This window comes from Fimicolochytrium jonesii (genome assembly GCF_025526975.1).
Source record: "Fimicolochytrium jonesii strain JEL569 chromosome Unknown EV422scaffold_26, whole genome shotgun sequence".
Lineage (NCBI taxonomy): Eukaryota > Fungi > Chytridiomycota > Chytridiomycetes > Spizellomycetales > Powellomycetaceae > Fimicolochytrium > Fimicolochytrium jonesii.
This window is the reverse complement of record NW_026515693.1, coordinates 162,118-181,229: the sequence shown is the minus strand read 5'-3', so window position 1 is coordinate 181,229 and position 19,112 is coordinate 162,118. Positions and strand designations below refer to the sequence as shown.

The window sequence follows — 19,112 nt, the reverse complement described above, 5'->3', positions numbered from 1 at the left end:
TCCCTCAACCGATCATCTTGGCGTGATCATCCGGCGGCCATATCGTCTGCGCGAACGTCATCAGCCGTTTTATAGACTGAATCCATTTCCGTTGCGCTTCATCGTTGAGTACATGCGCGACTTGTGACGAGAAAATCTTTTCACGGGCACTACGTTCGTGGATACCTGAACAGAGAAAGAGAGACGGTTAACATGACGATCGGGACCACGTAAAGCAAATGATATCGGAGAGATACTCACCAACCATCGTCACCCCAATAGGCCAGGGTGCATTGCCAATCGACAGTCGTAGGTAAGAGTCATTCGCTTGCAAATACTCCCTCTCCTGCATCAACTTGGCAATCTCGCAAATCCGCATCAAGACGTCAGGCTGCAAAGCTTTCTTCTTCAATTGCTTGAAGAACGGCTTCATGTATTCGGCGGTTTGCCCCTGAGTCGCAGCTTGTAATCGCCCTTGCACCGTACGTTTCTCGTCTTCCGGTCGGGCGTCAAGGTATTTATCCCACTCTCGTAGCACCCGCTTGAAGTAGATGGAGAGTAGGTTGTACACCTTGTCCACATCCTTCTGTATCAGATCGGGCGAGATGATCGTCGTGTCGACTAACTCCCTCTCGGTCTCCTTCGTCCCTTTCTTTTTCCGATATTGATCCTCATCGTCCCCATCTCCAATGGACGCCTTTCGCTTCAAATTCTCGTTGAGAAGACCCTGCTCCGTCGCAGCCATGGCTGCTCTAAAGTCGTTTCTTTGTCCCTCCGTCCGTTCTTCACTCGCTTCTAACTTCCTTAGCCGTCTGATCCGCTGTTGATCTGTTTCGCCAAACAGCTTTATTGGCTGGTCGCGGGCCCTAAATCTCCGCACCAGATCGGTTTCCGCAATATTGTAATCAACATCTTGATCTTCCGTCGAATCTGCACCATCCGCGTTCGCTCCCACTCCGCTGTTTTTCGAAGGACTCCCACCAGCTGACCCAGGTTTGTTCCCCTCCCGCCCGGCGGCGGAATTCCCAGCCAGTCGTGCCTTTTCGGCTGCCTTCTTCGCAGCCTTTTCTTCCCGTTCCCGTTCGAGCTTCGCCTGTTCCGCTAGGTACTCTTGTTCGCGAAGCTTCTCGAGCTCTCCCCTTTTGAAGTATTTTTTTGGACCGGTGTTGAGACTTTTCAATTTGTCCAAGGCGGCCTTCTTCTTCTCCAGTTCTGCCTGGAGCAGGTCCATTGTCGTCAACCAATGAGGGGTATCAAGAGACGGCGTTTCGAGCCTCAAGCAAGAGTGAGTGGAAGCCTTGTATGACTGTCAGCGTGTTGAGAAGTGCAAGTTGCCGCCGAGCCACTGGGCGAAGATCTCCAGCCTGGGACGAGCGAAAGTTGCCGTGTCCGGTGAGTTTGAAGGGGACGCGCGAAGGCCTCAGGTGTGGCGCAGGCTGTGCACTCATGTCGTGGAGTCCTGCGTGGAGTCCGCCGATTATGGGTCGGGTTTCACCTCGCACATAACGGTGGGACAGCTAATCGCTCGGGATTGGAAGCTGCCTGCTGTAAGCACCGGCTTTGCAACGCTAGCTTGCCTCGGGCTTCCTTGACCGCTCACTCTATTGGCAACAAGACGGTCGCTCCGGTGTATAGCTGCTCGCCCGGGATCTACATGTCATAAGGAAGATGGAGGACGTACGGGAAAACGGCACTGACGAGATGGAGGTCGGGGCTGGATCAGAAACCCCTTTGCCTGAGCAAGTGAACCTGCTCGAAAAGGAGTTAATAATACAGCAAGCGAACGCTGGTAAGAATCATCACTGAGCCTTCATCTTGATTGGCCGCTGTTTCGAACCCTGTCCCTCACACACATTCCTGCAAAACCTTAGAACATCAAGCGCACTGGTTTGTCACACAAAACCGGGATCTTACTGCACAGGTGGCGCTTCTACAGCACGAGCTGGCCAATGCCACCGCTATCATTGAGGAGAAAGGTTTGGCGCTGATTCAATGCTATCGGAACGCCGTCGATCTCCATATCTGACCCTGTCCAACCCTCAGACGTTGCGCTGAACGATCTCACAAAGTCAATTCAAGCATCCGAAGAGAACTCGCGAGGAATCAGAGACTCAACCCTGCTATCGAAAGTGGAAACTCTGGAATTGGAAAAGCGGGATGTCGTAAATATTTTGGCGAAAAGAGAACTGGAAATCGACCGCTTGACACGTGCGTTATGGGCGGAGGGTGAAAGTTTCTGGGACAAGCGGACCTCTGAATGTGCTTTACAGGTGAATCCGGGGCATTTCAAGAACAGCTTACGATAGTGAGGGCGGAACTGCGCGCATCGGAGAACAAAGTAACAGAATGGGAAACGAATGCAATGAAGGACAGATTGGTCGTCGCCTCGAAGGACCAGGAAATCTTGCAGCTGCGAAAGCAATCCGAATGGCTGAATTCGGAACTGGCAAAACGGGCTGAGGAAATCCATCAATACCGTGTACATAAGAGTCAGGAACTGTCTGAAACACAATCTCACCTGGACAGCATCATACAAGAAAAGAGCGCTCTAGAAAGTCGCAATCGAGCTCTTCAGCAAAGAGTTCAGACGTTGGAGCAAAATACTCAAGAGCTGATGCAAAAGTTAGAGGAAGTAAGTAGTCCGAAACGCGAGAGTGTGATTCACGTTATAGGAGAATTCCTAAACGACATCCATCCCTAGCGAGAGACGCGACTCGTCAAGAACGAGCATAGCTTCAAGAAGGAAATGGATAGTCAGAAACGGCTCACTCAATTATACGAGAACAATCTGAAGGATGAGCAGAGCCACGTTCAGGAACTGGAAAAGACCCTTCGGGAAGCGTCCGAAACGTGGGATGCTCAGGAAACAGCGCTGAAGGCGGCAGTCGAGCAGGCTCAGTACGAGTGCGACGATTGGAAGGCGAAGTTTGATGCCCTTTACGAGGAAGCAGACAAGCTGAGATATCAGCTCCGAGACACCGCCTCGGAGCAGCCGCTGAACGAGAGTGTTGGACGTTCCTCGCAGGACTCGCGCGTGCAGCTGCGTGGAATGACATATACCTCTCTCTACACGTCGTACGAGGAAGAGAAACAAAGACGCGTGGAGGTGGAACGCGAACTGGAAATCGTTTCCGACCGTTTCAGCGAAGCCTTCGAACGCCTGAACTCTCTCGATCCTTTCGTGAAAGATTTGGAGCGTGAGAACAGGAGACTGCAGGAACGACACGACAAGCTGTTTGGAGATCTCACGAAGGCCCTTGACGAAAAGAAGGCCCTCGTAGCAAACCTAAGTCGATCGGAGCACAGCATCCTGCGAGCGCAGGACGACCGAAAGATTCTGGAGCAAGGTGCGTAGTTTCCGCAATCGCTTATCAGCGTTTTGGAAAGGTCTGACGTTCTACTTCAGATATCAGAGATCTCGTTCGGCAGCTCAATCTCCTTGGTGGCCAGCTGATGAGCGCCCGTCCAGGAGTGCCCATTGAAGTTGACGCATACATCCAGGACCTCATCCGACGTTACGCCCAGCAAAATGCGATCGATGAAGTGAATGCCATTGACGCGTTAATCAGCGAGCGGTTTGTCGACATTGCAAGTCTCGAGGAACTCATTCAACAAAACGTCGACCTTCGGCGAACTACTCGCACCCTAGCTCGAGATGTGGAGGCAGCAAAGACGGCACTGGCGGTGCAAAGCAGTGAGATTGCGTCAGCGGAGTCAACAGAACTGAAAGCGAAGATCGCCGAGTTGGAGGCGAATGTTGAGAAATTGTCTCGTCAACTGCGATACGTAGTGAAGCAGAGGAATGACCTGCGCGCTGTGTTAGAACGCGACGGAGAGGCGCCTCCGGGTTCTCCAGCGCGTCATCGTCTAGCTCCAGAGCAATTAGGTCAATCAACCAGTGGGTCCAATGGGGTTGCGGAGAACTACGAACGATTGTATAAAGAGTTGCAGCAAGACTTCGACAACTACGCTCGAGAGAATGGTACGAGTGCGAAGGCACTGTCTGAGCAGCTTGACCGGCTTCGACAAGAGAAGAGTGATCTCGCTATCCAGGTCTCGAAATACAACCACCAACTGAGCTTCCAACAAGGTAGGGCCCGACTGAGTTTGGCGCGCCTCTGCCCGCGGTTAAGCACTCTGAACATCTTTCTCGTTTGTAGAGCGATACCAGCTACTTGCTTCCAATGCTGACATGCAAATGAAGGAAATAACATCTCTTCGCGAACGCATCGCTGTGATGGCCCACTCAGCTACGGAGCAAGATGCCAAAAAACAAGAGCTCACCAATAATCTGATGGCGGAGAGGCTAAGAGGAGAAGAATTGTCGAGCAAACTTCAGCAATCTCGCATTGAGCGCGAAGTCTGGGAGTCTAGCAAAGCCCGGGCGATGAAAGAATGTCAGGATCTGCTTAGCGAAAGAAATTCCGCTAACGACCGAATCCGTACATTGCAGAGGCAGTTGGAAGAAAGGGAGGATCAATGGAGAAACGAGAAGAAGAGATTCGAGGACAAACTCGACGATGCGGAGAGGGAACTGGCTTTGATCCGCAAGAAGTTGCAGGAGTCGTCGGATGACAACCGCTCACTTCTCGCCAGGAAAGATGCCGAGTCTCAGGCTGCGAGTGTCAAGGTCCAGAAACTTACCCTGGATCTGGAGCGGACGAAGGGAGAACTCAGCTTGATCAAGCAGAAGGAGCAAAACGTTTCGGAGCGGCTTGCAGAATCGAGCGAACGTCTAAGCAACGCTGAAGCGAAGCTGGCTGCGTTCGAGAGGAGGGCGGATGGCACGGACGCCTCCACACCAGAAGACCGCGTCAGGGAACTCGAGCGTGAGGTTGCTCAGCTGACACGCAGTCTTTCCGCCAGAAACGAAGATCTCGAACGTGCAAAGGAACGAGAAGCCAATCTCAAGGAGCTGGCGGAAGGCACTGAAAAGGAGCTTGTCGAGTTCAATCAGACTTACGACGCCTACAAAGCTGACAAGGAGAGGGAGGTCGAGCAGCTCACTCTGCGTATCAGGGATCTGGACCGCGCGCGGACGGAGGTGCTGGAGCAAATGAAGACAACCGATCGGGAATTGATCGAAGCGCGGGAGAAGGCGGAAGCCGACCGACATCAGTTCGAGGAGAAAGTACGTTCCCTCGAAAACCATATCGAGCAAATCGAGGTTTCCGAGGAGATGGCGTTGAAGTCCCAGCAACAAATGCAAGAGGACGTAAAGCGGCATGCGAGCATGGCTCAGCAGGCCAATGACCGTTACGAAAAGGAGGTCATGAACCACTCCACGTCTTTGCAAACCCTGCGCCAGCTCAAAGAGGAAGAGGAGAAGATTCGAAACGAACTGGCACAGGCCAAGCAGCAGGCTTTCGTCGCGCAGAAAGATCTGGAAAATGCTCAAGTCTCTTGGGAAGCCGCGCGGCATCAGTTGGCCGAACAGATCGAAGAAGGGTCCAGACGGGTGGAGGACTTGCAAGCACAAAATGAGCTCCTCCATGCGCAGTTCGAGCGAATGCAGGAGAGTCAGAAGATTTCGGATTCCGTCATGGACCGGACGTCTACTTCCGGCCAGCAAGTGTCGGAGGACACCGAGCGGGTTATCCGCGAGCTCCGCGAGCTGGTCAAGTACGCGCGGAACGAGAGGGATATTCTGCAGACGAAGCTCGACATTGCCTCCTCCGAGAACAATCGCTTCCGACTGGAGTTGTCGCATGTCCAGAGTACCCTTGATGAAGCCCGGGCTCGATTGGATGAAGAGCGCCACAAGAGCCAGGACGCCTTACAGGATGACAGGCGCCACCGGGAGCTCATGGAGAAGATCGAGCAGGCCAACTTGCTTCGTGAATCCAACGTTACACTGCGCGATCAGGTCGAACAGAGCGCGAGGAAGATCAAGGAGTTAGAGGACAAGCTGCGAGCCAACGTCGCCGAGATGGAGCCTCTGCGCGAGAGCGTTATCAACCTGCAAGCGGAAATCGAGGTCAGGAAAGAAGAAAACGCGTCCCTTGCCGAGGACAACACACGTTGGAAAGAGCGTGTCGACCAAATCCTGCGCAAATACGACCGAATCGATCCCGTTGCGTTCGAAAGTCTGAAAGCGACTGTCGAAACGTTATCTAGGGAGAAGCAGGCAGCAGTGGATGAGAAGGTGCTTGCAGAGAAAGCCCGAGATGAGATTCTCGCCAAGTCGCAAGCTCAAGACGATGCGACCAGGAAGATTCGAGACATTGCCCAAAGGCAGAAAGCAGCCCTCGAGTCTCGCGCGAAACAGGTGCTGGAGATGCAAGGAAAACTTGCGGAACTGGCCAAGTGTAATGAGATTGTTACGCAGAAGGACAAGGAGCTGCAAGAGCTGCGGGACCAGATCGAGAATCCGGAGAAGAACGAGAGGCTGAAGGCCGAAATGGACAAGAGGCGACAAGAAGTCATCCAAAAGGCGAACGAAAACCTCGCAAAGTTCAAGGAGCGCAACAAGTCCCTCAGTCAAGAACTGGCGAGCACAAAGCAAGAGAACGCCTTGATGCAGAGCCAGTTGCACCAATTGCAAGCCGAAACCGCCCGACTGACCCAGCTGATTCAAGCGAGCGCTCAAGCCGACGCGTCCGCGGCTGTGGGAGATACCACCCAGAACGATGAACGGATTCGACAACTTGAGAAAGAAATTGCGACGATTCGAGAGGGCAACGACAAACGAGTCAACGATGCACTTGCGGAATGGAAGAAACAGGCTGGAGGAGAGATTGATGCGTTGAAATTGAGGAAACAATTGTTGGAGGGACAACTTCTCCGCGAGAAGAATGTTGTGGAGACCTTGAACGATAAGATTCGGCAGCTGGAAGCCACCCGTGCGGGATCGCCGCAGAAGATGGTATTTACCCCTACCACGGCAGGCCTAGTAGTGGCAACGACTGGAATCCCTCCCGGCCCCCCACCGACGCCGGTCCAGAAACCTATTGTTCCGGCTACCGTTGCTGCTCCGTTGCCTGCAACACTTGCGGTTATTCGGCCGACACCAGTTGTTCAGGCTCCGACAACCGTTGTTCAGACTCCTACAAAAGTCACTCAGAGTGCCCCACTTCCCCCACCGAAGCTCGAGCCCACGCCTCTGGTTGTGGATGTGACGACTACCGCGAATGAAGATACCCAGGATCAACCTTACAGTCCACCCAGTTCGGCAACTCCTATGGTGACTGAGGCTTCGAACGTCATCGAAGAACAAGAGCCCTTCACAACTGGTTCATCGGTTCCTGAAATCGGTGAGAATCCATTGAACGGAGAGGGTTTCGTGCAAAACAATGTCGAAGAGACGTCGAATATTGTGGAAGATGCGTCATCTGAAAACGTTGGGGCAGTCTTCAACCAGACAGAGACCGGCGCGGCCGTAGGCAACCCCGACCCGACCTCAATCCACCCGGCGGCCGTCCCAGCATTCGCGGGCCCGGGGGGGACAAAGCGCCCTCATGAAGAAATGGAGCACGAACCGGATTTGGGCACTGTTGTTTCAACCGGCGCACAGCCGATGGAGGAGGTATTCGAGCAAGTCACAGTGGCGCAGGATGTCCCGGTATCCCAGACGCAACCTCCCAGCAAAAAGCCCAAGTTGGAAGATGTGGAACCAGCCGTACCAGCCCCGATGCAGGAGCTGATTGAGGACGAACCTGAGGAAGGTGCCATCACGGAGCCAGTCCAAACCCCGACCACGGCCGCGCCACCGACTCCAGCTCCTGCTCCTTCGACGCCTGCCGTTACACCGGCGCCTCAGCCAACAGTTCTCAACCCGACGGCGGTCCCGTTTGTTCCATCACCAAACTTAGCGCCGAAAGCCGCATCGCCTGCCAAGAATACACCACCCCCATCCGATAACAATCCGGCTCTGATGGCCATGCTTCTCAAGAAAAAGCTGCAGGAGGCCGCCGCTGCGAAAGCTCAAGCCGCCGCGTCTGCATCAGCATCTACAGCTGCAAACCCTCCGACCAGCGCCCCGGCTTCACCCGCGCCGCAGCCAGCGTCTACCATCGCACCACCGCCGCCAGCCTCACCGACACCAGTGACGCACGGATTGCCCGCGGTGCCTGCCACACCTGCACCTTCAGTACAGACGCCTGGTGCAACACCTCACCAGCGAGGCCGTGGAAGACCCGTCCGTCGTGCAGGTGTGAGGAGGGGAGAAGGGCGAGGCCGTGGTGGAGTTGCAGGCAGCACCAGAGGAGGGCGTGGCAGAGGTGGGCCCGGAGCCGGAGCTGGGCCCGCTGGAGGAACCCCGCAGGGCGCCTGAGTGGGGGCGTATACCAGTGGGACACGAGAAACTGGCTGAATACCCGAATCGGAACCCATGCGCAAAAGAATAAAACTGCTGAGATGGTCGACTCGATCACGTTATATATCATGCTCTGTCCATACAAAATCATGCCTGTGATGTACTGTAAATAATGAGAATACAACATGCTGTAGCAACACCTCTATCATCGTTTGCTTCCGAATCCCAAACCTGCTCCGCACTCGATACGCGATGAAGACGGAATGCAACCGCTGCGCACGTGATTTGAGTGCAGTTATTGCAAATAAATGCTTGTTGTTTTAAGCGCAGTGACGTGAGAGAGTGGTGCAAATCGCAGCCGTCAGCGGACTCCCGGCCGTTTTGAACATCCAACTTCCCTGATTTCTTCCACCAACACAACCATATACTGCGCCTTGGCGGACAGAGGAGCAGCTCAAGCACCTTCGCACAACCACACAGTTTTCGTTTTCTTACAGAGTACCGGTCTGGCAAAATGGCGACCCGGAAGAAGGTGCTTTTGAAGGGTGAGTGAATGTTCACAGTCTGTCATGGCATTGTCCCAGGACTTACCTCTTTGCTTCACCTTTAGTTATTATACTCGGAGACAGTGGGTTCGTACCAGACATACTCGGGACCTTCATCCAAGCAACACCGACGCATTAGGGCTGTAGCTAACTCGCTACCGTGTTTAGTGTCGGAAAGACATCGTTGATGAACCAATATGTGAACAAGAAGTTCAGCAACCAGTACAAAGCTACTATTGGAGCAGACTTTTTGACAAAGGAGGTCATGGTGGACGACCGTCTTGTTACCATGCAGGTCTGTGATCGCTTCCCCTCATTCCAAGCATTTCTTCTAGCTCAGCGAAACTGACCGTAGGCGTATTATAGATTTGGGACACAGCTGGGCAGGAGCGTTTCCAAAGTTTAGGAGTAGCATTTTACCGCGGGGCTGACTGCTGCGTGCTTGTCTACGATGTCAACAACGCGAAGAGTTTTGAGACGCTGGATAGCTGGAGGGATGAGTTCCTGCTGCAGGCCAGCCCAAGAGACCCCGATAACTTTCCGTTCGTGGTGCTCGGCAATAAGATCGATATGGAGGATTCGAAACGGCAGGTGTCACAAAAGCGCGCAATGACATGGTGTGCGCAAAAAGGAGGCATTCCGGTAGGCCGCTGTTTGCGTAGCCTGAAAAGGAGAAAATTGAAACTGATCAGATCGTCTGGTCTCGTAGTACTTCGAGACGAGTGCCAAGGAGGCCATCGATGTCGAAAAGTCTTTCCAAACAATTGCCCGCAATGCACTGCAACAGGAATCCGATGTCGAATTGTACGTTGCCGTGGATCATTGTCTTCACGGATGTCGAAAAACACTAATCGTGCGCCTTCGCACAGATATAGCGACTTTCCCGACCCCATCAAGATCGATGGCGACAGCAGCCGACAAAGCGGCGACGCTGGATGCGCGTGTTAAAGATGGAATCGCCTTCCACTTTACCAATCCTCGCCAGCAACATCATCGCTTCCCCTTCGCCGCGACCTCCCTCACAGCTACTTTTGTTCCACACCCACCGTGCTCGCCTCATCCGTTTGATCAAGCAGCTTTTTCGCTAGAATGCCACCCCATTGTATGTCTCTGTTTCTGATTACATAAATGTATATTTGAAACGCAGCTCTTCGCCATTCGGGTTTCAGTATCTTCATCTTTTTGTAAGATGGGACTTCGATGGAGATGGGCAATGTGATTATCGCAGGCAAGACTTGAGCCCCCATTGCATTATCTCACACCAATCCAATCCCTCCGGAATTACCCCTAGAAACTAACTACTGTCTCCGTACGTATGCAAATGTGTGTCCAACACCTATCTCTATCTCTAAAGGCGTCTATCGACTCTGATCTACCTCTCACAACTATGTCTACCATCCGACCAAAAATCCAATCATCGATCTTCGACCATAACCTCCCTCTGGACCTTCGGCGGCTTGCCCTTCGCCTTCCGATGATGCGCCGCCTTAGCAGCCGCTGCCGCTGCATTGTCCGCGGCGGTGAAGGTCGGCATCACAAACTTCTCACCCTCCAGCTCAGGCGGCACCAGCGTCACGAACGATGATGGCGGGCGGGTGAAGGCGCGCCCATCGCAGATTGGATTCGCTGTGGTGAGCCAGTGAGATGCATTGCGCTGAGATTGCGCTTCCATTGCTGCTTGGCGGTCGCGTTGGCGGAGGATTAGCACCTGTATGCAGGGTCGTGGGTGAAGGCGAACGATGATTAGATTGGTCAGTCAGCGGTGGATTCACCAGCAATACTTACGTCCAGCCAATCCATCTGCGGACCGAGTGCTGCGTTGGGCAACATGTGCAATCTTTGCAGCATATTCCGGAGAGAGGATCTCGTATCTATCTCGAAAACTGCCAAACTCTTCGCCGCGGCCGCTCTAGATAGTCGTGAGGATCAAATCGCATCAGCCGTGACGACCTTCAGCAAACCAATGTGCATTTCCGCAACACACCTAACAGCCTCATGCGGATCCAACAGCCTCGCAATCAACCCATGTATCAGCATGGGATGGCTGACCCCATACTTGACCAAATTCTGGCACAATCTAACCCTCGTCTGCCAATCACGATCATTCAAGCTCTCGATCTGCGGGAGCACGAAATTCATGGTGGGGTCCCGGAACTCGTCGGAAAAGTCGTGGTAGAGCTGGAGGAGGGCGTCGGAGGCTTCGGCTTTTTCGGACCAGTAGCCGGTTTTAAGCACGTGGAAGAGGGTGGCGATTATGTTTTCCAGGGTTAGTTTTTGGCCCTGTGATTTAAGTCCGATGTGTAAGAAGTCGCTGGGCGAGTTGTTGATGGAATGGTGGGGACATTCTCGAACGCCTACCTTCATACCCGGAAACCAAAATGCGTCCATGATCCCCTGCAATTCCGGCACAATATCCTCCACCTGCAGCTCCTCTTCAATGAACCGATTGCTGAACGTGCTCTGGGCCCGGATCGCCGACCGCATCGACATCCTGCTTTGGCTAATCTGGTGCATGTCAGGTTGCGTGAACACTCGACTGGTCGAGATGTGAGTTGCCGCAGAGGGAAACCTCGTGCTATCGTCGCCGCCGCTGGTGGGCATCTCTTCGACGATCTCTTCCGGGCGGTAAGCGTTGGATTCGCGGCGTTTGTTGTGTTTGCCGCGGTGCAGTGGGCCGGCCGGTGGGAGCGGTGGGAGCGGTGGGAGTTTATCGGCCGGTTTGTCGGTCGTTGGGAAGGGTTTGGGCTTGGTATCGATTGTTGGTTTCGGCGGCGGCGGTGGTTGAGCGGGAGTATAAGCATGCTCCGGCTCCTCCACCCCCCGGACGCCGATTTGCACCGGTTGGGTCGTACGGACCCGACTCGTTGGGGAGATGCTCTCGAGCCGGATAGCGCCTAGTCCGCTGTAGTCTACGGTAGCAACGCCAGTTCCAGGGTCGATGACACGCAACCTGGCCACGATGGTTGCGGCGTGAACTTTCTTCTTTTTGGCTTTGAGCTTTTGCGTTTCCGGTAACGGCTCGGGTTCTTTCCTCGTATCCGGCGTTTTCTCTCGCTTTCCTTTCGCGGGCGAATGGGGTTTGGCGGGAGTCTTTTTCCGCTTGTGTTCCTCAGTCTCCGTCGTATGTTGCATCTCATCCTGCACCTGGATCTCATGAGGCGTCACCGGCCTGTCCGGGTGCTCGGTTTCCAGAACCTCCATCTTCTCGGCCGTGAGATCCACCGACGACATCATCGCAGATTCAAGCAATGTCGCACCTCTGGACACCGTCCCACCTCGCGTCCCACCTCGCGACCCCTCACCCGCCCTCCGCCTCTCAATCATCTCCCTCACTTTACTCAACATCGCCCGATCCTTATCCTTCCGCTCGCGCTCCACCTGCAGCTTCTTCTGGTTGATGATCGATTCTGTTTGGCCCGTCACCATCGAGTTGGGCAGGATACCCAGGCGTTCCATGCCTTTGAGGATTGCAGCTTTGCGCGCGGCCGCTTCTTCGGGAGGGGGGAGGTGGTCGCCGGCGCTCTGCTGGGGTTGGGTGGAAGCGGCACCCCTGGATGTAATGTGGGATGGGACGGTCAGTTTCGGTGGGCGGATGACGGTCGGGTCGAGTTTGCGGGGGGTGGTCCTCTCTGCTGGCGTTCTTTTGCGGCCTGTATAACTTACTCTCAGTGGATGTTCGAAAGGTGTTTATATTCATCGTCGACTCCCCTCCCCGTACCTCTCTGGCTTTTTGGTTTCTCCATCACGTTATGAAGGCGTTTATCTTGTTCTTCCCCCTGCGATGGCCTTGCATGAGCACCATCGCCGCCATCGCCTGCTGCCGTCTCTCCATCCGAATGGGCAAAGACCTGGAGGAAAGGCCGTTATCTTTCGTGATGCACGCTGGGTTTGTAAAATTAGTAGCGAAGATGACATACCGATGATCTCCGTGTCAGCATCTCCACCTCGGACGGCTGTCGCTCTCTGGGTAAGCTCACCGATGTACGTCGGTTTGTAATCTAGATGAACGGCTCAGCAATCCCTCGACACTGCGTGTGATGCTCCGTTCAGAATACTCCGTGCGACATCACCTTGTCAGACTGATGCCTTTCCCGCAGCCGCCTCGCCACACTATCCCGAGCATCGGCATCCGAAAAGCTGGAGCCGCGCGGGAGCTCTGCTACTACGGCGAAATCAGCGACTTCTTCCTGGATTTCTTCGATTTTGGGTGCGGGACCGCCTATGAAGCGACCTCCGCTATGCAACTCCTGTATTTGAGAAAGCGAACGTCAGTCTTTACTACGATGGGGCAGAAGAAAGTGGTTAGATAGTCATGACCACGCACATACCCTTGCGTATGACGATAACTGCAACAGTGAAATAAACGGAAGTCAGCTGACTTGCACCGTCGGCAGCAAGACTTTGTTCCAATCAACTCACACTTCGATCCCTTTTCGTTGGTATACCCTCGTCAGAAAATGGTGCTTCGTCCATCCCACTTTCCACTGTGCTCTCTCTCGACGCCGTCAAATCATCCTCCGACATCTCCAACAATGTCTCTCCCATATCCCTGCGCCCCTGGCTCTCCGCCAGAAAATCTCTCAACGAATCCGAGAATTGATTCCGAAGGGCTTGGAACGATCGTTGCCGGGGATGTTTTCCTGGGACCGATCCCGCGGCAGCTTGGTTGAAACTTTCGCGGGAATGTGGGCGTGTGCCGGAATACATGCCACTCTCGGCGAAGGTTTGGAGGCGGTAGTGGGAGGTGATGTTTGATAAACGGCGAGTGTGGGGCTGGGGCTGGTCCGACTCTTCTTGCGCCATCAATGCCTTAATGTACAGGTTTTGTGAGCCATGGCACGTCTCTACATCGATGCGAAAACGTGGGCCTTACGTCTTTGTGCATCTGAAAAATTGTTTCCACTTCTTTGACATTTTGCTGTGCCTTGAGGTCATCTTGCTCGTCTTCTGGTCGTCTAGCGTACAAAATGTCCTTGTTATTGTTGATTGCGTTGAGGAGTTTCTAAAACCACATTGGAACCGCTCAGCTTACCTCCTCTTTTCGACATGCCACGTATCCTTCTGTTGATCCCGCTCTCTATACAGCCCCCAAAAGTCAACATTGGAGTCAAAACTCTTCGAGTCCTCTACAACGTCGTCTGGCCAATTCCCTCTCTGCAAGATCCCGCGGATCGATTGCAACGGGAGGTAGTCTTGAATTTGCACCAGTACGAGCTCATCTGGGAGAGCAATTAAAAGATCACCACGGTGATTGACAAAACAGAGGGAAGAGACGGGGGTGTTGAACTGCAATTCTCTGCGTACGGGAAAGGAGCGGATCAGGTACGACTCAAGCCGGTGGTCGAACGATGAAGGTTACCTGATGAGGGTATTATCGAGCCCATCCCACACTCTGACGGTGCCATCCAAACTAGCTGAGGCCGTGATGTCCACCTCCTCGCAGCTCACCAGGTCTGTTATCTCGCCAGTATGATCATCATCTCGGGAATGGGTCTTCAAGGCTCCAGCGGAGTTCTGGGTGACAGGGACGGCCAGAACACGTTGAGTGTCCGTCGCGATGGTCAGCATCTCACTATGAGGGCCCCAGCTCATGTGAGATACGAGTCCATCTGGAAACGAAATGGTGCTTCCCAGAAGCAGGGTCACCGAGGCGGCAAAGGATGGGGTGTACCAATTGGCGAGTGTCTCGTGGGTAGGACGCCGTAGGAGTTTCAATGCCGAGTCTTCGGGGAAAGTGACTGCCCAAATCTTAATGATGCGGTCTATGAAAGGAGCAATGTCAGTTGGACGATGCTACCTTACGTCGGAGAGCATGTGTTACCTTTGCCACCGGTAAAGAGACGCAACTGCCTGTGGTCGTACTCCAAGGCGAGTAGTTCAGCTGCATGTGCCTAGCGATTTCACTGGCGTCAGTATCACTCTCGGATGTCCTTCAGGTCATCCAAGGGTACCAACCTGGGTTGGTCTTTCCTGTCGATCGGTTTGTCGAACGTCCATCAGGACGACCTGTCCTGCGTCAGTGCCACACCAGATCCCATATACACTGGGACATGGTTGTGACCCAGAGATTTTTGCGATGGCATTAGCGTTAGGTGGGAGGAGAGAGGCCATGCAGGAGATGCGAGCATGGCCGGCTAAGAAACAACATACCGATTAAACATTAGTGATTCAGAGTGTAGAGTTGACAAGCTTGGAAGAGCAAGTGCCCTCACCTTTGTGTATCCGTTCCTCGATGATCTCCGTCGGATTTGTGCTTGTGTCGTGTATAGCCATGTCACCGTTGGCCAGGAGAAGCCATGCCCTATCTTCCCATTTCCTGTATCAGCCATGACTGTATCTCCCACTGACTAGTACAGCAAGCCTTACTTTGCGTTATATCATATGCAGCAGCTATAGTGCTAACCTCCGAGATGATCGGGAATCCTACTGTCAGAACCGTGCCTGTGACCGGGGAGATTAGCCGTATTGACCCGTCCGCGGCTACCGACAATATGCGAGCGGGAAAGCGGGGATACTGGACGCGCGTCAGTTTTATTGCAGCGCATCTGCCAGCAGGACAAGCTTTCAATGATGAGAAACGAGCTCAAGTAATCAAGGCGACGGGGTCTAGTGAACCGCACCTCACGGGAGTAAATGTAACGTAAAATCGATGCAAAGTCCAAACGCTGATGCGATCTTTCGCGTAGTGCATGAAAGTTTCCTCCTTCAGCCATGAGATCCCCAGGCACTCACTGGCGGTCTGTAGACTATGCGCAGAGTGTTAGGACAATGTCTTGCGATGTACGCAATAGACATCAAACCTGTAGGTGCACGCCCCAGTCTCCGCATTCCACATCTTGACTGTCCCATCCAATGAGCAAGACAGAAAGAACGGTATCGCAGACTGCACTGATGCAACGCTTCCGGACGTCGCGGGAAGAGGAACGGTAGCTAGACCAGTCACGGCCTGCGTGTGGTCATGTAGCTCGTGCAACAGCCCGAACTGACGATTGAAAATCTTGACTGATTCAGGTGTGAGACCGCAAGAAATCGCCTCAGATCTTGCATACAACATACTTGTGGTGTCACGCGAAGCAGTTACAAAATATCCGTAGGGCTCCAGCACAAGCATTGCCGTGATTGAGAGCTCATGGACCTCTTTGAGGAGTTCCAGACGTTCCCCTGTCCCATAGTCGAACACCTGAAAGCGGTCGCTTAAGTTCCTTAACGTGCTCTTGGTCAAATTCCCATCGGAAGGCACGTACTTACATGTACAGCGTTCCCGGCAGCGGCAAGAATCTTGTTGTTGACATGATTGTAGACAGTTGTAGCAACCCAGCCGTCCTCTTCAAAATCGTCCATATGCAGTCGGATCTCGTCGAATTTGTATGGGTACAATCTTTGCGCAAATGTCAATCAGAGTGGTTGATAATGCTGCTTGCCAGGTTTACCTACACATCGTCGGTCTTCTTGAAGTTCCAGACCTGTGCTATTGCTTAGTTGCGGCTTCGTTCTGAAGTATTGAAGGACCCATGCCCGTACCGTAACATTATCTGTCCCAGTTGTAATCAACTCATTCTTGAACTCATTGTATTCCAAGCTAAGAGAACGAGCCTGAGCGTCTGCAGCGGCCACGTCTACGCAAATCTCCGCATACCTTAGGATCGGTTTGTTGCTGCTAACCGCTCCCAGCTCTCCGAAGCTTGGCGTCATCATCTAGTGCCGTCCTCTGGTAAGTGTACGTTGCGCATTCATTGAATATGTCATGACTACAAACTTTTATCTCCAGATGTGTAGTCGATATGAACAAAGCCCTGAGCTTCGCTGCGTACGTCCACTTGCTCAATCCGGCCAGTGGGGCAGATGCGTTCTTGTCCGGCGGGACCAACTGCACTTTCGATGTACGGATCCCATTCTTCCAAATACTCATGAAATTGGTGTCTAAGGTGGCAAATCGGTCTGGCGATCCAGGAATGAAGAGGGCATTCCGGATACTCGCTTTCGGATAGGCCAGATTTCGGCTGATTTGAAATCCATACGGCAAAGTCGTTGGGAGGGCGGCACTGGCTTTCTGCGATGACGACGTAGTCTGCGTGATACGAGCTTGCAGCCGCCGCTTCACTACCCTCCAAGGCAAGACCAGTGTGTCACTGACTTCATCTTCCAAAAGATCGTCGATGCTTTCGCTGCTGGTCCCCATATTCATATTCTCCATATCTCCGAATATTTGCGGTCCTTCGTCCGCTACGGAGGCCTCATATTTCGAACGTTTGGAAGAACGACGAGTCCTCACACCAGACATTTCGGGCTTCACTGCGACTTCCGACGGAAGAGGGATATCTATGCTAGGGCACTTTTTCGGGTAATTCGCAGAAGGTGAAGTGCCTTGATGGCTTGATGGATGGGGTGACCGCGTCGGAACTTCGACGTCACGCTGTCAAATTCGTCATTTGGCAGCCGTCAAAGTTGCGTATTGCCCGGGGGAGTTTTGAGCTCCACTGCTTACTCCACCAAGTCCAAATAACGCTGAAAAGGCTTCCGTTCGACTTCTACTTGCTTACGCGGCTACAACTTGCCCAACGGGCCATATATCAGGCGGCAGAAGGTTGTCAATGCTCTCATGCAATCTCAATCAACCGCAAAGTTATCAACAGCAAGCAAGCCACCGCGACAGATCGACGGCCAGAAGAGGGCACAGAGCAACAGAACTATGGGAAACTAGGACCGACTTGTTCTCAGCGCGCGAGGCCTTTTGATAGGCACTCCATTCCATCATTACCTTCAGATGTCTGCGGTGGAAGGCCTTCTTTTTCCCATGTATACGCAGGCCGACCTACGCGTCAGACTGCTTCTTTGTAGGCTCCCGCTTGAGCAAGATTCTATCTACAAGACCATGCTCCACAGCCTTTTCGGCCGTCATAAAATGATCCCTCTCCATGGTTTTCTCTATGGGCGTCAGTGTCAGTATCAAACATCGATTGCTGATCTGGGCTGTGCATCGCGCACCTATCCAATCCAATGGCTGTTTTGTGTGCTTATGATATATCCCATTCAAACGGGCCCGGATTTCCAGAATTTCTTTTGCATGAATGGCAATATCCGAGGCCTGACCCGATGCACCTCCACTGCGAAAGAAGATTTCAAGGGATGAGTTACAATGCAAACATTGCTGACCTGAAGATTGTACAACAAACCTCGGTTGATGTATCATTACTCTGCCATTAGGCAAGATCGACCGTTGTCCTGGCTCTCCAGCTGCCAACAGCAGAGATCCCATTGAAGCCGCCTGACCAATGCATACCGTTGCGACGGGGGATTGTATGTATTGCATCTGGAATGCAAGTATTAGCCTCAAGTCTGCTGTTGGGTCTATATTCGCGTGAGGAACGTACCGTGTCATATATCGCCATTCCCGCCGTCACACTCCCTCCAGGCGAGTTGATGTAAAAGTTGATAGGTTTTTCTGGATTTTCAGCTTCCAGAAAGAGCAGCTGTGCAACAACAACTGCCGATACTGCATCATGAACCTCCCCATTGAGCATTATTATTCGTTCTTTGAGTAAGCGGGAAAAGATATCGAAGACACGTTCTCCTCGGGGCTGTTAGCAAGAGTAGGTCAGGTTATCCAGTCATTAACGAGGATATTACATGTCAGACATACAGAGGATTCTATGACATACGGGATCCCGAGCCCTTGCGGCTCTTGCGTCCATCGTAGGCTTTTCGCGTGGCAGGAGAACGGACGGGCCGATATGAACTGCAACAGAGATCGTGGTGAGTCCTGTGTCCTTGCGGAACAATACCCATAGACCGCTTTGCATACCTTGTTCCTAGCTTGCGTGGGTCCAGTAGCTTGAGGTCTGCAGACCTGCAGCGAACGCTGTAGATGTGAAGCAAGCATTGTATTCCGCTGTCCTTCTGAATGTGCTTCTTGCCGAAAGTTCAGAAATGACGACGCAACCAGACGCAACTTTCACGCCTGAGACGCGACGGAGATGTTGGAGAAGGCCGGCTGGAAACGTTCACGCAAAGGCACTGAGGGCCTGGAATAGGCTATGGTTCGTGGCTTGACGTTGGCATAGGCCGTTCCGTTTTCGACCGGTCTCAGTGAGGTGTTGTTGGACAGGTGTCGTGTTGTTCTGCTGTCGGGGTTGAGGACTTGCAGAGCTTGCAGAGCGGGGAAGCTCCGTTGAGAACCTCTCACCTGTCAACGACACATCACGTTTTTCGAACGCTCCTCAGCAGCCCAAGTCTAGGGTCGAAAGAAGGCCCATATTCCGCCTGCTGGAACCTGTTCTCCCAGCGGCTCGATATACTGTAGCCTTCCATCTTTCGAGACCTTCCTGTTTTTCGTG

General features: G+C 53.1%; 5 protein-coding genes across 5 annotated transcripts; 1 reads left to right on the top strand and 4 right to left on the bottom strand.

Annotated features, from left to right (window-relative positions):
- Nucleotides 1-4: 4 nt before the first annotated feature.
- On the bottom strand, nucleotides 5-910 carry EV422DRAFT_489308 (Prp18 domain-containing protein; the record flags this gene model as incomplete). Its single annotated transcript, XM_053067437.1, has 2 exons — nucleotides 5-165; nucleotides 241-910. Coding segments are annotated over 2 exons (831 nt in total), but the record flags the coding sequence as incomplete, so codon positions are not given.
- A 7,695-nt stretch (nucleotides 911-8,605) lies between these two features.
- On the top strand, nucleotides 8,606-9,726 carry EV422DRAFT_622386 (ras family-domain-containing protein; the record flags this gene model as incomplete). Its single annotated transcript, XM_053074171.1, has 6 exons — nucleotides 8,606-8,778; nucleotides 8,844-8,865; nucleotides 8,947-9,073; nucleotides 9,145-9,420; nucleotides 9,488-9,582; nucleotides 9,648-9,726. The coding sequence occupies exons 1-6, from the start codon at nucleotides 8,748-8,750 to the stop codon at nucleotides 9,724-9,726; spliced, it is 630 nt and encodes a 209-aa protein (XP_052922630.1). The 5' UTR covers nucleotides 8,606-8,747.
- Nucleotides 9,727-10,013: 287 nt separating this feature from the next.
- EV422DRAFT_210912 (uncharacterized protein) lies at nucleotides 10,014-12,619 on the bottom strand. Its single transcript, XM_053065378.1, has 5 exons — nucleotides 12,442-12,619; nucleotides 11,137-12,328; nucleotides 10,763-11,058; nucleotides 10,564-10,687; nucleotides 10,014-10,486 (listed from the first exon to the last, which is right to left on the bottom strand). Exons 2-5 carry the CDS (start codon nucleotides 12,232-12,234, stop codon nucleotides 10,193-10,195), a joined length of 1,812 nt encoding a protein of 603 aa, XP_052922629.1. The 5' UTR covers nucleotides 12,235-12,328; nucleotides 12,442-12,619; the 3' UTR covers nucleotides 10,014-10,192.
- A 2,741-nt stretch (nucleotides 12,620-15,360) lies between these two features.
- Nucleotides 15,361-17,182, bottom strand: EV422DRAFT_211007 (WD40-repeat-containing domain protein). The gene is made up of 7 exons (XM_053065379.1): nucleotides 16,535-17,182; nucleotides 16,415-16,473; nucleotides 16,300-16,357; nucleotides 16,213-16,241; nucleotides 16,027-16,156; nucleotides 15,835-15,958; nucleotides 15,361-15,780 (listed from the first exon to the last, which is right to left on the bottom strand). Exons 1-7 carry the CDS (start codon nucleotides 17,057-17,059, stop codon nucleotides 15,539-15,541), a joined length of 1,167 nt encoding a protein of 388 aa, XP_052922628.1. The 5' UTR covers nucleotides 17,060-17,182; the 3' UTR covers nucleotides 15,361-15,538.
- Nucleotides 17,183-18,951, bottom strand: EV422DRAFT_210758 (ATP-dependent Clp protease, proteolytic subunit ClpP). The gene is made up of 6 exons (XM_053065376.1): nucleotides 18,581-18,951; nucleotides 18,419-18,514; nucleotides 18,150-18,356; nucleotides 17,952-18,088; nucleotides 17,764-17,882; nucleotides 17,183-17,703 (listed from the first exon to the last, which is right to left on the bottom strand). The coding sequence occupies exons 1-6, from the start codon at nucleotides 18,656-18,658 to the stop codon at nucleotides 17,591-17,593; spliced, it is 750 nt and encodes a 249-aa protein (XP_052922627.1). The 5' UTR covers nucleotides 18,659-18,951; the 3' UTR covers nucleotides 17,183-17,590.
- Between the last annotated feature and the right edge of the window lie 161 nt (nucleotides 18,952-19,112).

Excerpts from the sequence above, each read along its gene's own strand:
- EV422DRAFT_210912 (XM_053065378.1), bottom strand. The coding sequence starts at position 12,234 with ATGGAACGCCTGGGTATCCTGCCCAACTCGATGGTGACGGGCCAAACA. Across the intron at positions 11,059-11,136 it reads TTTGGTTTCCGGGTATGAAG|GGCCAAAAACTAACCCTGGA; the intron begins GTAGGCGTTCGA and ends CTTAAATCACAG. Across the intron at positions 10,487-10,563 it reads CGCAGATGGATTGGCTGGAC|GTGCTAATCCTCCGCCAACG; the intron begins GTAAGTATTGCT and ends CCCTGCATACAG.
- EV422DRAFT_211007 (XM_053065379.1), bottom strand. The coding sequence starts at position 17,059 with ATGTCTGGTGTGAGGACTCGTCGTTCTTCCAAACGTTCGAAATATGAG. Across the intron at positions 16,474-16,534 it reads CTACACATCTGGAGATAAAA|ATGATGACGCCAAGCTTCGG; the intron begins GTTTGTAGTCAT and ends GGACGGCACTAG. Across the intron at positions 16,242-16,299 it reads CTGGGACAGATAATGTTACG|GTCTGGAACTTCAAGAAGAC; the intron begins GTACGGGCATGG and ends GCAATAGCACAG.
- EV422DRAFT_210758 (XM_053065376.1), bottom strand. The coding sequence starts at position 18,658 with ATGCTTGCTTCACATCTACAGCGTTCGCTGCAGGTCTGCAGACCTCAA. Across the intron at positions 18,357-18,418 it reads CGTATGTCATAGAATCCTCT|CCCCGAGGAGAACGTGTCTT; the intron begins GTATGTCTGACA and ends TCTTGCTAACAG. Across the intron at positions 17,883-17,951 it reads GTAATGATACATCAACCGAG|TGGAGGTGCATCGGGTCAGG; the intron begins GTTTGTTGTACA and ends CTTCTTTCGCAG.